General features: G+C 40.6%; 2 protein-coding genes across 3 annotated transcripts in view; one reads left to right on the forward strand and one right to left on the reverse strand.

Annotated features, from left to right (window-relative positions):
• The first annotated feature begins 10,810 nt into the window (after positions 1–10,810).
• Positions 10,811–14,481, forward strand: LOC124119753 (glycoprotein 3-alpha-L-fucosyltransferase A-like). The gene is made up of 2 exons (XM_046482387.2): positions 10,811–10,978; positions 13,125–14,481. The coding sequence occupies exons 1-2, from the start codon at positions 10,958–10,960 to the stop codon at positions 14,427–14,429; spliced, it is 1,326 nt and encodes a 441-aa protein (XP_046338343.1). The 5' UTR covers positions 10,811–10,957; the 3' UTR covers positions 14,430–14,481.
• Positions 14,482–16,411: 1,930 nt separating this feature from the next.
• LOC124119748 overlaps positions 16,412–20,454 on the reverse strand; it is a 31,932-nt gene continuing 27,889 nt past the window's right edge. For both annotated transcript variants that reach the window (XM_046482380.2, XM_046482381.2), the window contains one exon: positions 16,412–18,575. In XM_046482380.2, coding sequence (XP_046338336.2) covers positions 18,447–18,575 — 129 coding nt within the window. In that variant the 3' untranslated portion in view covers positions 16,412–18,446. The remainder of the gene's footprint in view (positions 18,576–20,454) is intronic.

Genomic DNA, 20,454 nt, shown 5'->3' on the forward strand with positions numbered 1-20,454 from the left:
AGTGGTAAAACCGAATGTTTGCGAGGATTAATAAGATTTCTGAATTCTGTTACAACAGTAACCGTACATGTATTTGTTACATTAAGTCATTTCATTCAAATTTGTTTGGTATGATTATGTCTTATAATTATTTGAGGATGGAAGGTACAGTTACCAAATAAAATATGCTGAAATATCAATTCATTATGACCATATTTCATAATCTATTTTTTAAAGTAACCCTCCTTACATTAAAGATAACTATTTAAAGAATATAGTACTGAAAGACATTGCAACAAACCGAATAATCAGGGGGGAGACTTTATACTGAGGGGGGCGCGAAACATATCCGCCCGGGGGAGATTTTATTTCAGAACAGATTCTCCGGGGGAGAATCTGTACCGGTATAAACTCTCCGGGGGGGGAATTTGTACGGGGGAGAGTTTATACCGGGACACCGGCCATGTTACACAAGGGAACTTGCAGAATCCTTTGACCAAACTGGATAGTTTTGCTATGTCTAATTGTTAAGAGCACTTCATCACTACCCCATGTGACGTCACGAATACACAACTGCTTGTCAGGGCTTTGGTTTTTCAAATTGGAGGGCAGCCGAGTCGATTTCCTTAAAAATGTGAAGAAGCCCACCACACAGGCTGCCCAGAAAGCTATGTTGAACGGTGAGGTCAGGTCTAATTGTTGACGTATCTTCAAGAGAATAGCAGGCGTGATCGGTAACTTCTGTGCTGGTGGTTTACCTTTTAAATCTGTGAATACCTTTCTTGATCATCCCCAGGGACCAATCTGTGACAGGGTTCTCTAGTCCTGCATCGACGTGCACCAGGCGAATGATATTCAGATAATTAGGAATACTGGCAGCGTTGAGGGATCTCGCCAGAAACGCAGTATATCTCAACACAGTCAGTGTAGATGCAGGCATGGGAGATAATCCGTAATACAAACAAAATCGCATGTAGGATTTTAACATTGATGTATACGTCTTCTTGGTGCCCGCTGCGTAGGTGGATTGTTTGTAAAGTTTAATCTCAGAATCTAAATATTTGAGGTCTGCTGCCACTGGTCCTGTAAGAACAACAATGATTTAACTGTCATGTGGCGTAATAGCGAATCACTGGTATAGTTGTCAAGCCACACTCCGTTATGTCGATCATGTAATCTAGATAACCTGTCACACACGACATTTCTAACAACTGCAGCTTTTTAACTTTCTTCACTTTTACAAATTGATATAAACAGTCTTTCAGAGCTACAAGTTTTTCTTCGGGGAGACTTAAAGTTCCTGCAACACTATTTGTATAACCCAAAATATCATTTTTTGGGTTGGTGCTACGAATTTATTATAGTTAATCGTAAAACCTAGCTCTTCAATAAGCCGGCGCAAGCATTCCAATACCTCATCGCAGTGGCCTTTATTGGCAGTAATGATAGCAAAGTCGTCCAGGTAAACGATAGTCACATCATACCCCTTACGTTTCATCATACGGGTAATACTAGACGAAATGCGTTGGAAGATCTCGGGGCTCCGAGAAGAGCCGAACGATAGTTTGGTGTCGAACATATCGCTTACATGATCATCCCCGGAGAATTGCCACTGAAGCCCTAGCGCGGGATAGCAAATCTGGATGGACGGGTACGCTTCTGGTGGTAACATGGCTGTCGCCTTATCTATGGTGTCGTACACAACAGAGTTCTTAGTGACGTAATCGTTCACTGATGACCCGTCCGGCCTACTACAGTCATGTATAACGCGCACATCGGAGTTGCCTTTTGGGATAGCTGCCAGACTGCTGACGATCGTTGGCTTTTTATGAGTAATGATATAGTTTCCTTGTGAGATTTCGCACTTCAATCGACTTTCAACTTTATCGCGAGTTTCAGGAGTCAGCGCCGATTTCGAATTTTTACAATACACGTCTTTAAGCTGAACGTTTCTATCTATAACCCTAAAGCCATGTTTAATCCCATCTAAAATGAATTTTCTATCTAAGTCTCCCTGAAGTTCCCTGTCCCACACATGAATACGCTCACTAAGGGGGTTGGGCTGTAGACCTAGGGGACTCTGTTCTGGAGATGGCTCTGATAGTTTCCCGATCGCTGATGGGAATCGTTATGCTGAAACTGGGGGTGAGGGCCGTGGCACTGAATACATACGTGCATATATTTGCAGTTCTGAAATTTACACCCTCCTGGATTTTGGAAATTTAAACAAACTGTATCCTTTCCCTGTGAGCTCTGTTTGCCTGATTATATATTTTTCCGTCCCATGTCCCGCTTTTCCAAGTAGTAGAATACTCTATGGAAATCTATATCACACCAACGTTTTCCTTGTTCTGCCTGTGTTTTCCTGTGAATATGATCAAATGTCATTACAGATGATACGGTGTGGGACTGTAAATAGTCGCCCATACAAGCGAAGTGCCATATCAAATCGACCCAGAACCAGTCACTTGCTACTCGAAAACGTCAATGTGTGATTTTGTGTCAAAGTTGATGTCCAGCTTGACACAAACACAGTATCTTTGGCATGGTTCGATCCTATAAAATTCTTTGGAATACGCCCACATACAGAGTCTAAACGCCCTTCTCCAAGTAGTCGAGATAATATTCTTGCGTTCGCAGAGATCCACTGTGACATTGAAATTTCTTCTGGCTTTAGTTTACTATTTCCTCTCTTTATGACAAGTTGGCTACTACCATCTGATAAACCAAAAGTCTCTTCGTTATCTTGGACTACACATTTAGGCCGGGTAATAAAGTCATGTATAAAGTATGGTTTCTCACCTAATTTAACCGTAGTTGTGGTGGTAACACCATTGCTCGCTTTATCGTCTGTATGTAAAATGTCGTTCAATGACGCCGACCTGATAGATTCTAGTAGTTGGTTCAGTTCGGAATTTGCCGGTAGGTCTTAAGTGGTAGCATGGTTATCTTGCTGCTGTTGTTGCTGGCCATGACAAGGGGATTTCATGTCTTCAACCACTTTCTCAAGACGTTTTCGCTGTGCCATCTTGAGTGAGTGAGTGAGTGAGTTGGGTTTAACGCCGCTTTTAACAGTATTCCAGTTATATCGCGGCGTGTCAGCTCAATGTGGGAGGAAAGCCCGAAGTGATGCAGGTCTCAGACGTTTACCACTTCGGTGAAACCCACGAGCACGGGTATGGTGCTGACAAACCTAGAAACATAATCGGGGCGAACCGGGATTCGAACCCACGATCATAGGTTTCTGGCGTGCTCAAGGGACGCAACTCTGCACAGCGTCTTACTTTCTCGCCTGCATGGAGAAGACTGAGTGTCATGGGTGAGGCGCGGTGCCCTCGCGGTAGCAGAAGCACGTGCGGATCGTGACCTGAGCAGAGGATCGGCTGCGTTATGCTTACCGAGTTATTTACCACGGAATACGCCCACATACAGAGTCAGACGTATCCAAGCGAACAAACCTGATATGGTCCTTTTTGATAAATCCAATGAAAGCATTGTATGGCCGATTTATCTGTTTCTTTTGAAACTAATGAGATTCAGGAGAAACAAGGCAAAGACAGTGTGAGGACCGTACACGTGAGATTATACTCAGGTTAGGGAGATGTTAAACGTTTAATCTATATAACGTGTTATTATTCTACCTAACAATGTATTTAATGAAATGAATACAAAACAAACTCAACGGTTAAAAGGTTTCATTGAAAATACTACCCCTGGTCTTGCCTAATAAAACACCCCCCACCTCGACACAGATTAAACGCAACTTGCAAATACAATCATAATCTGGGTAATCTGTATCACTCAACTAATTGGAATAGCTTACTCTGCCCACAGTATGACAGTATTGGGCAGCTCAGTAATTAGTAGGTAAGACCAGGCAGGTAAACTGGACACACTTGACTGGTCTGTCTGATGATTAGGTCGTCTGACAATTGGGAGTAAACCATAGCAGGTACAGCGGGATATCTGAGAAACAAGTTGATCCTTTTATTGGACCGATTAGTTTTATGACCACGGGCCTCGGCACAAGCGTGGTGTTGGAAGACAAGTCATACATGTACATCCTATATGGTGACTGTTTTTCGTTATTCATATTCTAAATCCATTCACAATACCACAACATTTTAGTACTCCTTGACTTCAAAATGTACAATAGATTGAACGAGACCAAATGAAATATTGCAGATTAGTCAATCGTTGCCTCTATTATCAGCCGCTACGTTTGTATCGTTTGCATTGTACAAAGAAATATTTTGTCTGTCCTATTGCAGATTTAGCCTCAGAATGGGCTCATTCGAATTAGGAACGAAAATAATTGCTTATCATGAATATATATGATACAGTTAAAATTACTTGTACACTGTAGATGTATTCACTTTAAAGTCTTATACGACTTTCGACCTTCGCAAGCGAGTTGAATGATCCAGGTTAATTGGAACGAAGTCTAGAACGGGTTATAAAGTTTTGTATTTGGTAATGTGTAGGTTTGTTAAATACGATTTTTTTAATTCCTTTTATTCAAAATGTAAAAACATTAATTATGCGCTGAAAAATAGAGCTGACTTGATGCCTTAGCCACCTGAGATTGTCTGGTGGACACGGTTTAACCTTACCGTGCCCTCACCCTGGTTGTTGTTGTCGTTGTTATAAGGGATTAAGAGCTACCGCTCATTGCATTTTTTGGTTACAGTCTGTCTGACTAAAGTGGACATGTGCAGGTGAACTCAGGTGTTCACAGTTTCATACCGGATGTATATCTGAATTTGTATATGGAACCATGCGTACAGCATGACCATTACTTGCTAGTCGTCAGTCTACAACACACATAACACGGTCAAACAATTTTGGGCACCGCTTTTGCAAGTTGTTTAGTACAATAATGTTTTATTAAAATCTCTTTCAATTTGTTTTCACAATTTTCCCTATTCCACCCCATGCCTGTTAATGTAGCTACATCCTATTGATCATGTTCCCAAGTATTATATAACACCTTAATGTTTCTCCTTCCTAATCTAACGTTATAACATTTCAGGTCATCACCATCGTCTAATACACAAGCGATGATACATATTTTATTCGGTTTTATGGTCTGTGCGGTCATACAATTGATTTTATTGGTCTCTAAATCTTATGTCTAGTACATATTTTCACAAACAGGGCTGTTAGCTGATATAAGGAATGTAACATCCAGTTGAATTCCCAGTTGACGTACTTACTTTTTTTATCAAATAAGAGGACTCTATTCGACATATGTTAGTCTCTTAACGAACTTTCTACAATTAATATTTTGAAAAAGCCGTTAATACGCCAGGTGTGACAGGGATGATGGTATGGTAGCTGTAGCAGACAGATCGACAGTCGTTGTTAGGTGGGTCACTAGGTTATTAGTACGGCATTGACCTTGACATGTGTCCTTTGGCAAACATCGTCCTCACCAGAAGTGCTGAATTCTAAAGATGCACCTGGGTGTAAATTGACTGGGGGAAAAAAATAGGAACCACATTATTGATATATTGATGACACGAAGTTCGCAGATGTCACTGCATACAGCAGCTGTTCAATTTGTTCATTTGTTCATGTTCACAATTCATGTCAAGGCTTTTAGATGACGTTTCAGAATCAGTGAGGTGAATTGGGGTGTAACGTTGCACTTCTATAACGACTTTCCTTCCTTCCCTTGCTTTCCTGATGTGCTATCATTTTAATTTGAAATAATGACATAAATAGTTATCACACATCTTTCAATATTTTTCAAGGTTGGCTTAATCACAAACATATTTGAATAAACACAACAGCTATACTTACTTATCTTTATACTTAAAGGCATCAGGTTTGTCTGTCATGCAGCGATTCGCTGTTCAGACTCACACGAACAGATTAAAATAATTTGTTCTTACTATCATATTTTAGTTTTATATTCATAATACGAAAATAATCATTCATTTATCACAGTATAGATCATATTCGTTTATATCACTTCCTGATGTAAAGGTTTTATTGCAGAAATTATAATGAATTCAAAATAAAGTAAGATACACAATTTGCCATATTTAACTTTTAAACTATACAAAGTATAATATAATGATTAGAATGCCTGTAACGGACAGTATTTAGTCGATTAGTCCCATTTTTCAGATATGCCCTTCAGTAGTATTATTGAATATCTCCAGAGAGAGGTTTACATTGTAGTTCTCATTATTTGTGGATAATTAAAAAAGGCAACATAGAAAATACATATTCTACCACGACGAAAGAATACAGAGTATACAATAACTCGCAAGAGATTTCAAATCACAATAACATATCTGATATAAACAGAGGCGGTAATGATTTAATCTCTACATTGTGCCCTTATTCGTTAGCCCTTGTTCTATTCAGCAAACAGCCCAAACCCGAAACTCAACAACATATCCGATTACACTGACCCAGTTCTCCATGCGATAATGACGCCCTTGTACGCCCCCCGGACCATAGAGAATAAATTTAAAAGGAATCCCGCTCAAGTCTAGAACGATTTGTCAAGCCTAGATTGCCTATTAATAAATTCATGGAAGTAAGCATTAATAAAAAGTATTGTTCTTGGCTGCTTCAGATCATGCCCTCATAATCAAATACCGTAATATCAAATACTAATATATTATTGTGTGATGAATTTAACTGGATCAGTGGTAACATGTGATATTAATTAAGAATTGACCTTCACTTTGTGTGAGTTCATTGGAGTATGAACCTGCATAGAGTGAGGGCCAAACTGTATGAACGTCAGAGCTTGGTGATTAAAGATGCGTCAAACAGACACCAACGTAAATTCGTAGATTGCTGGAGACGGTCACTGTCAGCCTAGACACAGATCGAGTCGATACTGACGATAGTTTGGATGTGCATTTTTTCGTTTGTTCATTAGGATGGGCCGTAGCGAGGAAATTCGTGAACAATCATGCAGTCAAGCTCTCTAACGTTTCTCAATGTACACTGAAATGCTGAGACCAAGGTAAAAGGTTCTAAATGATCAGAAATAAAATGTATGTTTTCGTGGTAGGGAATTCCCAGGGTTTCCCCAGGAATGTGGAAGTAGTCCGTCAGTGTTTACGTCATTTCAAGAACACGGTCTCGTGAAAAACGTATGAACGTCAAATTATGTCGTTCATACACTTATGAACGTCAACTTCGCGGTCGTGTGACCGACCTCTCGTCCAATGGAAAAGCCGTATATCGTGTAAACGTCAAATTAAAAAATTATTATTCCATCAACTTCTTTCCTGATTGGTCTATCCATGTCTACAAAATGAAAATAATACAATTAAGAACGAGCACAGAACAATTCTTAATTTCAAGCAAGAGCTGTGGAAATCTAGACTTTCCCAATCATTATAGACTTGAGCTGAGTTGAGTTTTTGCATTATTCTCTTGGGTCTACGTCACAGCTCATGCCACACAATAACATGACCAGTTTGCCCCCCACCGGAGCTCCTGGATTTTGGTTATATCATCTAACATGGCCAACTCTGCTCTTAAGTAAAAAAGAACCTAATCAGTGAGGGGTCTGATCTGCTATCTCTCCCATGGACCTGGTTAATAATATATTTCCTGCTGAATATTCGAAACAGAGTGAGTGAGTTGGTACTACATATGTATACGGTTCTATTTTAAATGACTGCAGCGTTCCATTATGAAAACAAATTGTTTTAACGCCGCTCTCAGCAGTATTCCAGTGATATATGACGGCGGTCTGTTGTATAAGAAATAAATGCAAATTGAATCTTGAATCTTGAAAGTTGTAACTTTTCCGCAAATAAGTATCACATGCAGTATGCAGTATATCAATTGCAATATACTGTATACAACATGCAGTATACAGTGTGTCGCGAGCTCTGCCCTAGGCTTGAGCACACATTTCCTACCCCTCTCCCTTCGGCAAACACCTCATGGGGGTTGTAACGAGGTCACAGGTCAGGCGTGCACCCGTCAGTTGTCTGATACGGTCAAGAGTAAGATCTTCCGGACGATCACTGCACTAGAGGTACGTGGATTGTTGATGAGGCACTACGTGTTTGGAACTGGGAGTTGAACACTAAGCACTTGTAGAGAAGAGCTCACAATAAAACGTTATTGACTCGCGGACGGACTTGTGTTTTCATTTCAAGACTTACATGTATCAGGTTGAACTTCTACGACAGATATAACTTGGTTACCGCTTCCTAACTGTAACATTAACTGAACTTTTCGCCTTTTATACGCATTTGTGATGGGGCGACAATACGACGAGACATATTTTGACCTTGAAAATGTCGCGTTACGGCATCGTCGCCCTTTTGTAAAATAAAGAAAACGATTATTCAAAGAGCGACATTGCGACCACGTGACAATGCGACAAATGGCCAAAATGTCGCGTTGTCGAATTGTCGCGCTTTTGTTAATTTTGACACGTTTTGCTTGTTTTTGTAAGGGCGTCAATGCGACAATACGACAACTGAAATAAATAAAACTGAGTCTAAGTCTGAAGTCTAACATGCCAATTAAAAGATAAAGTGTAAAAACGCGCTATTGCAGCTTCTGATTTCATAGATCTTCAAGAAGGATTATCAATAATGGGATGGGTGATGAGTTCAACTGCATGCCGAGTCTATACGCTGTGATTAACAATTATGCTCTGAGTTAATACATTTTGTCAAATGTATGACATGTATTACCTCGTCCATGTTTTTGACGGACAATATAATTTACATGGTCGGTAAAAGTGAGGACGGGCATCATTTACGTGTTTCCGTGCTTTGTTCAGGTGAACAATCGACTTGTGCTTGCATGTGTTTGTGACGGGTGCCACTTACGTGGCAGGATACGCTCACCTTTTACCGAACACCCATTGGATGGCCTGAACGACTTCGGATTTTTATCCCACATCAGTTTGATACACCGTGATATAACTGAAATACTGTTCAAAGTGGTGTTTAATGCGATCACCTTAGTGTGTTACTGCACCTTTGTGTAGTGATGTTATGTAATATGTAAAAGAAAGCATATTCAATAAACCAATTGATTTGATTAGAATATACTTGCGTCAGTGTATTTTATTAACGCCCCAAACCGTAATTTAAACACATATAACAACAGATCATATACATGCATGGTGCCTTGACTTACTACCAGCTTTAATAGGTCATCCCGGATAAAATAGTTCCCCCAAAAGCGAGGAACATCTGTATCAAATGTATCATCTGAACAAATGTATTCCAAACAATATCCTCATTAGATGAGAAGATCTGTTAAAGAATTACCTCAGTTAGTCAATTTCAATGACAGAGCGTCGTAATACATTTACATCAAGTACAAAACGTCAAAATGGCCGACACGATAAACGTGACGGGAGATGGTTCCGAAGTTGTTAATTAACCTGTGGCTGTTTCAAGCCTTTGTCATCACTGATCAATTGGCCGACCATTGAAAGGTGATTGTAAAAATGTGTCAAATAGATTCTAAGGTAAATTAATAGATTGCTGTAGATTGTCACTACGATAGTTTGGATTTTTTTCCGTTTTTTTTCGTGTTATTTTCATCTAAGATGGGTTGCAGCGAGGGTATCCTTGAACGGGCATGCAACCGAACTCTCTGACTTATCCCAGAGTAAGCTAAGACGCTAAGTTCAAAATTAAAGGGTCTTATTGATGAGTAACAACGCTTCTGTATGAATTCGTACCAGGGAATTCCCAGGGTTTTCCCCAGGAATGTGGGAGTAGTCAGACTGAGTGTTTACGTCATTTCAAGAATACAGTCACGTGAAAAACGTCATGTGACCGACCTCTCGTCCAATGGAAAAGCCGTATATCTTGTAAACTTCACATTAAAAAATTAGTTACTGTTGTGAAACACAACCCATAGAGGTAACTTTGCACAGCGGAGGGCTATGTTATCCCAATAAACTTGGTAACATGGTTTGGTTTGACTTCTTGGCACGTGTCTGAAATTCCATTAACATGCTAAATATCCTAAAACTGACTAATCAGCAAATATCGCTGCACTGCGCGCAACAGATACTAGAGCAAGGCATGCCAGAAATATGAAACCTAATGCTTCCGAAAGGAAGCCTTAGGCATCACGTGCGTCGGGGGACCAGCGCCATCTCATTGGCCGTTAACAGTTGTACAAGGCGGAGCAAAAAGCATCGTTTTTCCGTCCATTTTACGCTTGAAAAACTCGACCCTTTTCCGGACACTTTCTAGACCCTCACAAATTAATCAATTTTAATGAATTTTTAGTCGTTTTTCCGTCCAATGACCATATACGGAAAAAAACGACGTTTTCGTGTTTCCAGTGCTACTTTCCTTAAAAGGCTTGTGAAAGTTATGAGATATATTAGCTACTTTGGAAATGGACCCCTCTTCAAACCAATTCTAGAGAAAGTGAGGACTCAGCTGGATCCTGACACAGGAACGGGTGACGTCACGACTCTCTGCGTTGATATAGTTCGCTTTAAATAATTAAAGTTTGATGTTTAATGGATTGCTTTGTTGTGATTTATGTATCTGTCAATACCATGACTGAAGCTGTATTTGGTGACGTTCATCAGCTGATGAAGACAGTGCCTCACTTAAGCAAATTCCATGATGCGTGAGGCACTGTCTTCATCAGCTGATGAACGTCAACAAATACAACTTCAATCCTTAATTAAATACGGGTAAATGATTTTAAAGCCTCAACATGTTATTGACATCCTTAAAAAGGCTGCACAAAATTTTGATATTTTATATAAGAAATAAACGACGAGTGGGAATTGTTCATCGTTCAATCAAACACAGCAGGAAGAATAAACCATGTGGGGCGAAGCAGACGCAGATGTGTTGGTTTAGCTGGATATAGATGTGTCAAAAAATATGTCGATCACATCAGCTTTGCACGGGATCGTACAGGACAACTCGCCTGTCGTCAGTATATAGGGAGGTATATATAGTCGTGTATTTAACTTTGTTAAAGGATCTACAAAATGGCATTTCAACATTACAAGGTGAGTGTTGGTGTGGACGTAGATGCAAGTGCGTGTACATGTCAACCCCTCTATTTATACTGATGGTAATGAAAAAGGGGAATACTCAGTTTCAGACACAGTTAAATGAGATGCGATCATGGCTTCCCATCCAAATGGAAACAATGCACACAAACACTTCTCAACATTTAGTTCTGACATGTTGAATTTGCATGCGCGTTATTTCAAATGTACTGACAGTAGTTAGTGAGTATGGTTTTACACCGCTTTTAGCATTATTCGGGCAATATCACACGGCGGGGGTGGAGGGGGGGGGGGGGGGGGGGGGACACAAGAAATGGGCTTCACACATTGTACCCACGTGGGGAATCGAACCCGTGTCTTCGGCGTGACGAGCGAACGCCTTAACCACCATGCTACCCCGCCGCCCCCGTTAGTCAGAAAACGCTTTTAGTCTGGACCCGCCAGCCCGGGAAACCCCTTAGTCTGGACGTGTTTGTCCGGAACCCACTTTGCCTGGACGTGTTATTCCGACATCCCCCTTTCTCTGGACCTGTTTGTCCGGTACCCCCTTTAGTTCGGAACTGTTGTTTCCTGAAAAACTCTTAGTCTATACCTGTTAAACTGGAAATCCCTCTAGCTTGGACCTGCTAGTCCTGAAAAACCCTCAGTGGGCCTGTTGGTCCGAAACCCATTAGTCTGGGCCTGTTAGTCCTGAAACCCCCTCAGTTTTGGACCTCTTAGTCCGGAACTCCCTTTGGGGTTAGAATTGGACCCAGCATACCTATCCTAATCGTAAGTGGCGACTACGTTGATTGTAACTTCGTTTAGTGGCATTTAGAAGTTGGTGTGATGAAGTAAGACAAGTTCTGTGGTTTTGCTGTTTGCTTTGCATGCGGGTGTTGATGTTGTAGAAGTGTGTGGTATGGGGGAGTTAGTAGGTAGCTGTGTGAGGTGATGTGTGGATGTGGTGGGTGCGGTTTCTATGTGGTTGCCCCAGACAGAATCCGGGAGTTTGTGTGTGGTGTTTGAGTGTGGTGTGGGAGGAGAGGTTTGGATGTAGGTGGTGCATATTTTCTTGTTTGGATTTTGGCCGAATCTATGTTTATGTGTTTGTTGGCCTGTTGTGTTAGGGCATGTCTGTGCGGGCACTGGTTTGAGAGTGATGTATGTTTTATGCATTTGCAATGGGTGCACCAGGGAGAGTATGTGCCTGGGCAATCGGTTTGGGCGCATTTTTTACATTTAGTTTTTTTTAACCGTGTGGTTATATCTAAGGCAGTTAGAACATTGTTTGACCTGTTTGATGTATGGTTTAACTTCTAGTTTAGTGTGGGCACCGAAAGAGATGTGTTTAGGGGCTTCAGGAAATTTAGGACGTTTTTTTTAAGTTTACAATAACAATTGAGGTAGGGACCTCACTGGCCACCTTCATGCAGCTTCAATACTGCTGAGTGTAGAGTTAAACATCACACACACTCACACATTCTCACACTCACATATACATACACAAACACTCAAACATACACTCACTTACACACACACACACACACACACACACACATACACGCACACACACACACACACACACACACACACACACAAACACATTCTCACTCACATACTCAAATATACACTGACACACATATACATACACATTCTCATACACATACACTCAAACATACACACATACACTCATATTGCCAATTTCTCTGCATACTGTTCGTGTAAATATGCTGTGTTAACATGATTCCAAATGTATATCACTCTCCGAAATTAATGGAGGAAATAAAGATCATTCATTTATTCATTCATACTCATTTACACACACACACACTCACACACACACACATTCTCACACTCACATACACTCACACACGCAAATATACACTCACACACATACACACATTCTCACACTCACGCACTCAAATATACACTGACTCACACATACATACACATTCTCACACTCAGACACATACACAATCACTCAAACATACACTCACACTTACACACACATTCCCACACTCACATACACACTCAAACATACACTGACACTCACATACATACACACACACATTCAAACATGCACTCAAACATACACACACCCACATACACTTTTTCAAAGCATTGAACTCATCTTACTTTTCCATAACCTTTCATGTTACAGCTTCATGCACAGCCGCGATACTTGATGTATTGCATGGCCGTTCTCATCTTCGCAGTGATCTTTGGTATTGGTGTGTTCTACATCTATGAGGATCAACAAACGTCTTTGTGGTCTGCCCTGCCAAGGGCGGATGTCTTCAACTTCACAGGAATTAATCCTAAGCATCCACAAATGTTTTACCCTCGTAATGTATCAACACGAAATCCTGAAGCAGATGTGCAAACGACTTTCAAACTTGTTTTTCCCGCCTCAAAGACCATTCCATACTTCCATAGACCAGTTTCGTCCACACCGAACGGTAGATTCAGAAAACGCTTCACGTATGACAATTATTCCCTCGATGATATCGACACGAGCGGTAACGAATCAAAACTAATTTTGTTTTACAATCGTCCATTTTGGTTCGGTGTGAATCAGTGTATACAGGGTATCCAAGACTGTCCACAGAAAGCCTGCACATGTTCGAATGATCCTGAAGACATTGCTAAAGCAGATGCTGTCATCATCGACGCTGTTGACCTCAAGGATGCTACACCACCAACAAGTATACGGCGAGCTGATCAAATGTGGATTATGTTTGGCCTAGAGTCTCCTGTTCACTATCACAATGAGAACTACCTACGACCCCAATGGCGTCAGGCATTTAACTGGACCATGACGTACCGTCTGGACTCTGACATCGTGCTGCCGTGTAACATACTACAGCGGAGGAAGAAGGCATCACAAACTAATTTCACAAAGGTTGCGTTGAATAAAACTAAATCGGTTCTTTGGTTTGTGAGCAACTGTAAAACCCCTTCAAAACGTGAATCTTACGTACGGGAACTTGCCAAGTACATCACGGTTGACATTTATGGACAATGTGGGCCCTTCAACTGTTCTAGAAATTGTGGCGATTTATATGACAATCAATATAAGTTTTATTTGTCTTTTGAAAATTCTCTTTGTATCGACTATATTACAGAAAAACTTTTCAAAACATATAACTACAATATCGTTCCTGTTGTTCGAGGGGGGGCTGACTATGGTTCTCTTGTACCGAACGGAACATACATCAATGCTGCAGACTTTTCAAGTCCAGGAAAACTTGCAAACTATCTGAAATATCTGGAACAGAATATCACGGCTTATACCGAGATATTGAGGGAAAAGGCCAGATATTCACCGAACGGAGAAAATGTTCACTCTTCATTTTGCGATATGTGTACAAAACTTCATAATTTGGATAAATATTCAAATTATTACCATGATCATGTGAAATGGCTAAAGAAAGATATTTGTGGGACGGGTGGCCCAGTCCTCTAAGCGGGGCGATTCGCTGTGCAGAGTTGCGTCCCTTGGGCATGCCAGAAACCTATGATTGCCGGTTCGAATCCAGGTTCGCCCCGATTGTTTCTAGGTTTGTCAGCACCATACCCGTGTTCGTGGGTTTCACCGAAGTGAAAACGTGTGAGACCTGCATCACTTTCCTCCCACATTAAGCTGACACGCCGTGATATAACTGGAATAATGTTAAAAGCGGCGTTAAACCCAACTCACTCACTCACTCAGATGTTAGGAATGATTATTTACAATTAACACTTTATGAAACCAGGAGAACCAGCTGTATTAAAAACACCTAGCTGATCTATTATCATAATGTATAAAAAGAAAACAAAATATGAATCTCATATCTTAATTACGTCTGTGTAATTGACTTTTAGAATCTTTCGGTTTTTAGCTGCCATATGTTATAGTCCGTCAACCATCATTTTGCAGGCGGTTGTTCACAACTATTTTACATTAAACACAAACTCAATCGACGAAAGGTGGTTATTATAATAATAATCATTGACCTAACTAGAAATACCAGTTTTGTAATATTTCATGTCCGTATAAAAACATTTTCTTCACTCTTATTTTGGACTGAAAAACTGTTCAAGGATTGTCTGGTGCGTGGTTCAAATACAAGAACATTGTGATCTACTTGGCGGATTGAACTTCATGGTTCCAGACTTGATTATTTACAGACCGCCGTCATTTTTGCTGGAATATTGCTGAGTGCGGCGTTAAACAACCAACCAACCAACCAATCATAGTTTGTCCTGTTTACAGGCAATCAAAAAGCGAAAATCGGATCATCCATTTTTAAAAGAAATTTTATGGTGTTGTCTCAATTTGTCTTTAGCTGAAAAAGATTTTGTTGGTTACCCAGTCATGTTGGCACCGGGATTCGAACACGCAATCATAGGTTTCTGGTACACTTATTCAAAACCTTGGTCACTGTGCAGAGTTGCTGCCCTTGGGCATGCCAGAAACCTATGATTGCCGGTTCGAATCCCGGTTCGCCCCGATTATGTTTCTAGGTTTGTCAGCACCATACCCGTGCTCGTGGGTTTCACCGAAGTGGTAAACGTCTGATACATGCATCACTTCGGGTTTCCTGCTATATTCAGCTGACATGAGACAGCCTTGAACCAACTCACTCAAAAATGTAACTACAATATATCAACATACCAAGATACATGTAATATATTTATTACCACAATGAGAATATATCATATACAACTAAAGGTGTGCAGTATTACCGGTATATCGGTAAAATGAGGTTTTTTTCTCCATGATACGTATCACAATATCAAATTTTAATGTTTGGTATATTGGGTGATTCCAAATAGCGATTTTTATAATGTGTTTCATGTTAAACAGTTGCCAAATACATGTACCTTTGAAATGTTTACATAATTCCAAAATGCAAGTTCGGATTCTGGAGTTCTTCTGTGGCAGTGGTGTACACAAAGTCATCACTGTCCCGGAGCATCCATCCTTGATTATTTATTGAATGAGTAAACATTAGGTTGTTCCAGCATTTTGTTTTGTTCCATTTATGAACTTCAATTCCTACATTGATGTTACAAATTGTTTCGGAATTCAAAACTTTGAATTATGCATTATATGGTTATACGTATAGCAATACAGCCTTGTGCATTGTAAAATATTGTGATACTCTTTAAACATTCAATACTGATTCCTATATAAAGTCAAGTAGGTTTTTTAAGTATATAAACAGTGTTTATGATCAAGGTATCATCACCAGCCCTTCTGTTAAAACATGTAAATCCATTTGTTGTAATACACATAAGGGCTGGAACGAGTCCAAATATATTAACCGGTACCCAACCCCCTATTACCTGACCCAACCCAGGTACCCACTGCAAGTCTCAAGAGTTGGGAACAAAATGTCTGATTGGTAATTGTTTTATCGCAGCCTGGGCTAAAACTATTTAGATACATTGTACATGTATCAAACAATCAGATCATGTGTTCACTGAAGTTGACTGAAGCTTGGGCTGAAACTATTTAGATACATTGTACATGTATCAAACAATCAGATCATGTGTTCACTGAAGTTGTCTGAAGCTTTATCTTTACTTTAACATATACAAGTAAAATAGAATGTGTGCATCGTCAGAAAGAAATACCCGGGTCCTACTCAGTACCCACCCGACCCGAGTACCTGAGTCACCCGTCCCTGCCCTAATACACATGTTATTACAGAACACACACCATACCCAAATGTGACCAAAACTAAATGCATACAGATTTTAGCCAACAGTTGTTGTGTTTAGTGTTGTTTTTTTAATATCTATCAACACAAGTGGATACTGAAATCATCTGGCAATATCCATCTTCATTATGCAACTCGGAGTTGCATCCCTTGGGCACGCCAGAAACCTATGATTGTGGGTTCCCCATTTGCCCAAACTATATTTCTAGGTTCACAAACACCATACCCATGATGCTCTGGGGTTTTACCGAAGTTAGTTGTTTCACCGAAGTTTCTCAGACCTGCCTCACTTCGGGTTTTCCTCTCACATAAAGCTGTGAGATTACTGTTCAAAACGGCGCTAAACCCAATTCACTCACCGAAATTTTGCAGCCTTTCTATTGTATGGATCAGCAGGACATAAAATGGGAAATCTCCAGCTAAATATTTTACATAATTATGTTCATTTACGTGTTACGCCTATGTCAATCAACCAATGTGTGATCTGCAAATTAATATCTCCTCAACTATATTGTTTGATATCAGACAAGCTAATTCTCCTGCCAGTAATGAATAATTTTGATACATGTGAACATTATTTCAGTACTGGAGGACAGATGTATTTAGATTAATTGAAAAAATTCGAAGATGATCAAAAGGTCCAAATGACCAAGCAACCACAGTTTTTCTAAATCATATTTTGTCTTTATGAAATGCAGTACCAGGGGGTACATCCAAATTTCCACATTCCATTACTTTGCACTCTGATGGGAGCTTGTGAAGGCTGGTCAAAATCAGCAGCAGACTTTAGTTGCATGTTATGAAGGTGTAAATCGTAGCTTATATCAGCTTTATATTCATAGCTATGTTTGTACAAGTCCAGACTTAAGCCAGTTTTATTGTGTTACCCTACTGAGATACAATGCTGCAGTTCAACATGGATACCCTACTCAGACACAGTATACCAACTCCTTGTTTTATCCCCTTAATGCAGTGTGCCATAGAGTTTGCTAACCCCACACAAAGATCTGGGGACATCCCATTACAGGTCTCGCCAGAACAGCCTGTCATGAGCTTTGACGACCAATGAAATGACTAAACATGCTAAGATGAAGTCGACAGTAGCCAAATCAGAAAGTACCTTGTTTAACGTTAAGGCACTAGTTTCAAAATGGCGACTTCCATTCCATACTAATATATTTTCATAGAGTTCTAGATTCCATATTTGAAAACTGAATATCTAAGAAAATTCTGAAATGTCTAATAGATGGTTTAGATGGTATGACTTTACTTCCAACGGGCAATGAAAAGTCTCTTTGATTGTCCTACTGTCGTTCGGAATGACCAAAACCCTTTCGAGGTTGCATGATTAGAAAACACATTAGGACTTTCGTTGTCCTGATCTCAAAAGCGACGCTCTTGGCCAGATGAAAGGTTGCTCTGTCATCACCTGTAATGGGATGTACTCAGATCTTTGGGTTGCAGTAGTGAGCACTAATTAATATCTGATTCTAATGAGATTCTTTTCTATTTGGAAGATTTTAAAAAAAGAAAATAAAAACACTCAACCTTCCCCCAAAGGATATGAATTAGTTTGTCCCAATGGTTCCTGAGTGCCCAATCACTGCTGGGTGAACAACAGGTACACCAAATCTTGTACAAGCTGTGATTCAGTGATTTTTACACACTCAGAGGAATCTGTGTGTATAGTCCCTGATTAATACAACAATAGAAAAGGACCTTCAGCCTGAGGATAAAAACATATCCTTCACAGCAGTTTGATTTTTACCCAATTCCTAAAATGTTCCATCTGGATTTATGGTCACAATACAGTTTTCTTTACGAGCTTTCTCTGCAGCGAAGACAAGAAGATGACTGTTAAGTGTATCGTCCGCTCCCGTCTCTATCAAGTCAAGGCGATTCTCCTGTAACCGAGAACATGTTGTAAGATGTTTGCCCACAATGAATTCTGCTGCCTAAGTGTCTTAAGTCAAGGTCAATTAAAAAGTTACATACCATGACGTGATGGACAAAAGAATTGAGATAGTGGATGGACAGATGCACAGTTGATGGAGAGAGTATGACAGATGGATGGATGGATAATAGATGATAGAGAGGGTATGACAGACAGACAGATGGATGGATGGATGACAGATGGAGAGAGTTTGACAGACGGATGACAGATGATGGAGAGAGTATGACAGATGGCATCTTCCCGAGGCAAGAGAGTTAACTGACTTTAAAAGTCCAGTTTCCACCCTTGCCGAACTAGGCTGGAATTCCTGGGCTCGATCGTAGCACCACCAGTGGCTATTACGAGTTATGTCCTTTCTATGCCTCTCCTATTGACCAATCAGATTCAACCTCTCGTATCACATGCATTTGTTTCAAACAAAACGGTGGCGCCCAGTCAAGACGATCTGATCGATAATCAAGATCTATATTGTGATAAAACGAGTCTTACATCGCGAAGTGCATCAAATCACGTGAGCACCTTGATTAAAAACATGAAAAGATTTAGAAAATATATGTTGACAACGAGTTAGCGGTGCACATGCTTTACAAATCCTGCAGTCGACCAAAATCTGCATGACACTCTACGAACCGGATTTCGATTTTGGTGCACGATTTTGATTGGACTATGCATAGACTCGTTAGCCCAGCCAAAATCTAACTCCATAATGCCAGCCTCGTTCGGCAAGGGTGGAACCTGCTCTTTTATAGTCAGTTAACTCACTTGCCTCGGGAAGATGGACAGATGGATGGATGACATGATAGAGAGAGTATGACAGACTGATGGATGACAGATGGAGAGAGTATGACAGATGGATGAATGACAGATGATTGAGAGAGTAAGACAGACAGACAGATGGATGGATGACAGATGATAGTATGACAGACGGATGGATGGATGACAGATGGAGAGAGTATGACAGACGGACGGATGACAGATGGAGAGATTATGACAGATGGATGGATGACAGATGATGGAGAGAGTATGACAGACGGATGAGAGATGGAGAGAGTATGACAGATGGATGACAGATGATGGAGAGAGTATGACAGATGGATGGATGACAGATGGAGAGAGTATGACAGACGGATGACATGATGGAGAGAGTATGACAGATGGATGGATGACATGATAGAGAGGGTATGACAGACGGATGACAGATGATGGAGAGAGTATGACAGACGGATGACAGATGATGGAGAGAGTATGACAGACTGATGGATGACAGATGGAGAGAGGATGACAGATGATGGAGAGAGTATGACAGATGGATGACAGATGATGGAGAGAGTATGACAGACTGATGGATGACAGATGGAGAGAGTATGACAGATGGATGATAGATGGAGAGAGTATGACAGACAAATGGATGGATGACAGATGATGGAGAGAGTATGACAGACGGATGACAGATGGAGAGTATGACAGACGAATGGACGGATGACAGATGGAGAGAGTATGACAGATGGATGGATGGATGACAGATGATGGAGAGTATGACAGACAGATGACAGATGGAGAGAGTATGACAGATGGATGGATGGATGACAGATGGAGAGAGTATGATTGACGGATGACAGATGGAGAGAGTATGACAGACGGATGACAGATGGAGAGAGTATGACACACGGACGACAGATGGAGAGAGTATGATGGACGGATGACAGATGGAGAGAGTATGACAGATGGAGAGAGTATGACAGACGGATGACAGATGGAGAGAGTAGGACACACGGATGACAGATGGAGAGAGTATGACAGATGGAGAGAGTATGACAGACAGATGGAGA

Source organism: Haliotis rufescens, unplaced genomic scaffold, assembly GCF_023055435.1.
Source record: "Haliotis rufescens isolate VD_foot unplaced genomic scaffold, xgHalRufe1.0.p SCAF_13, whole genome shotgun sequence".
In the NCBI taxonomy this organism is placed as follows: Eukaryota; Metazoa; Mollusca; class Gastropoda; order Lepetellida; family Haliotidae; genus Haliotis; species Haliotis rufescens.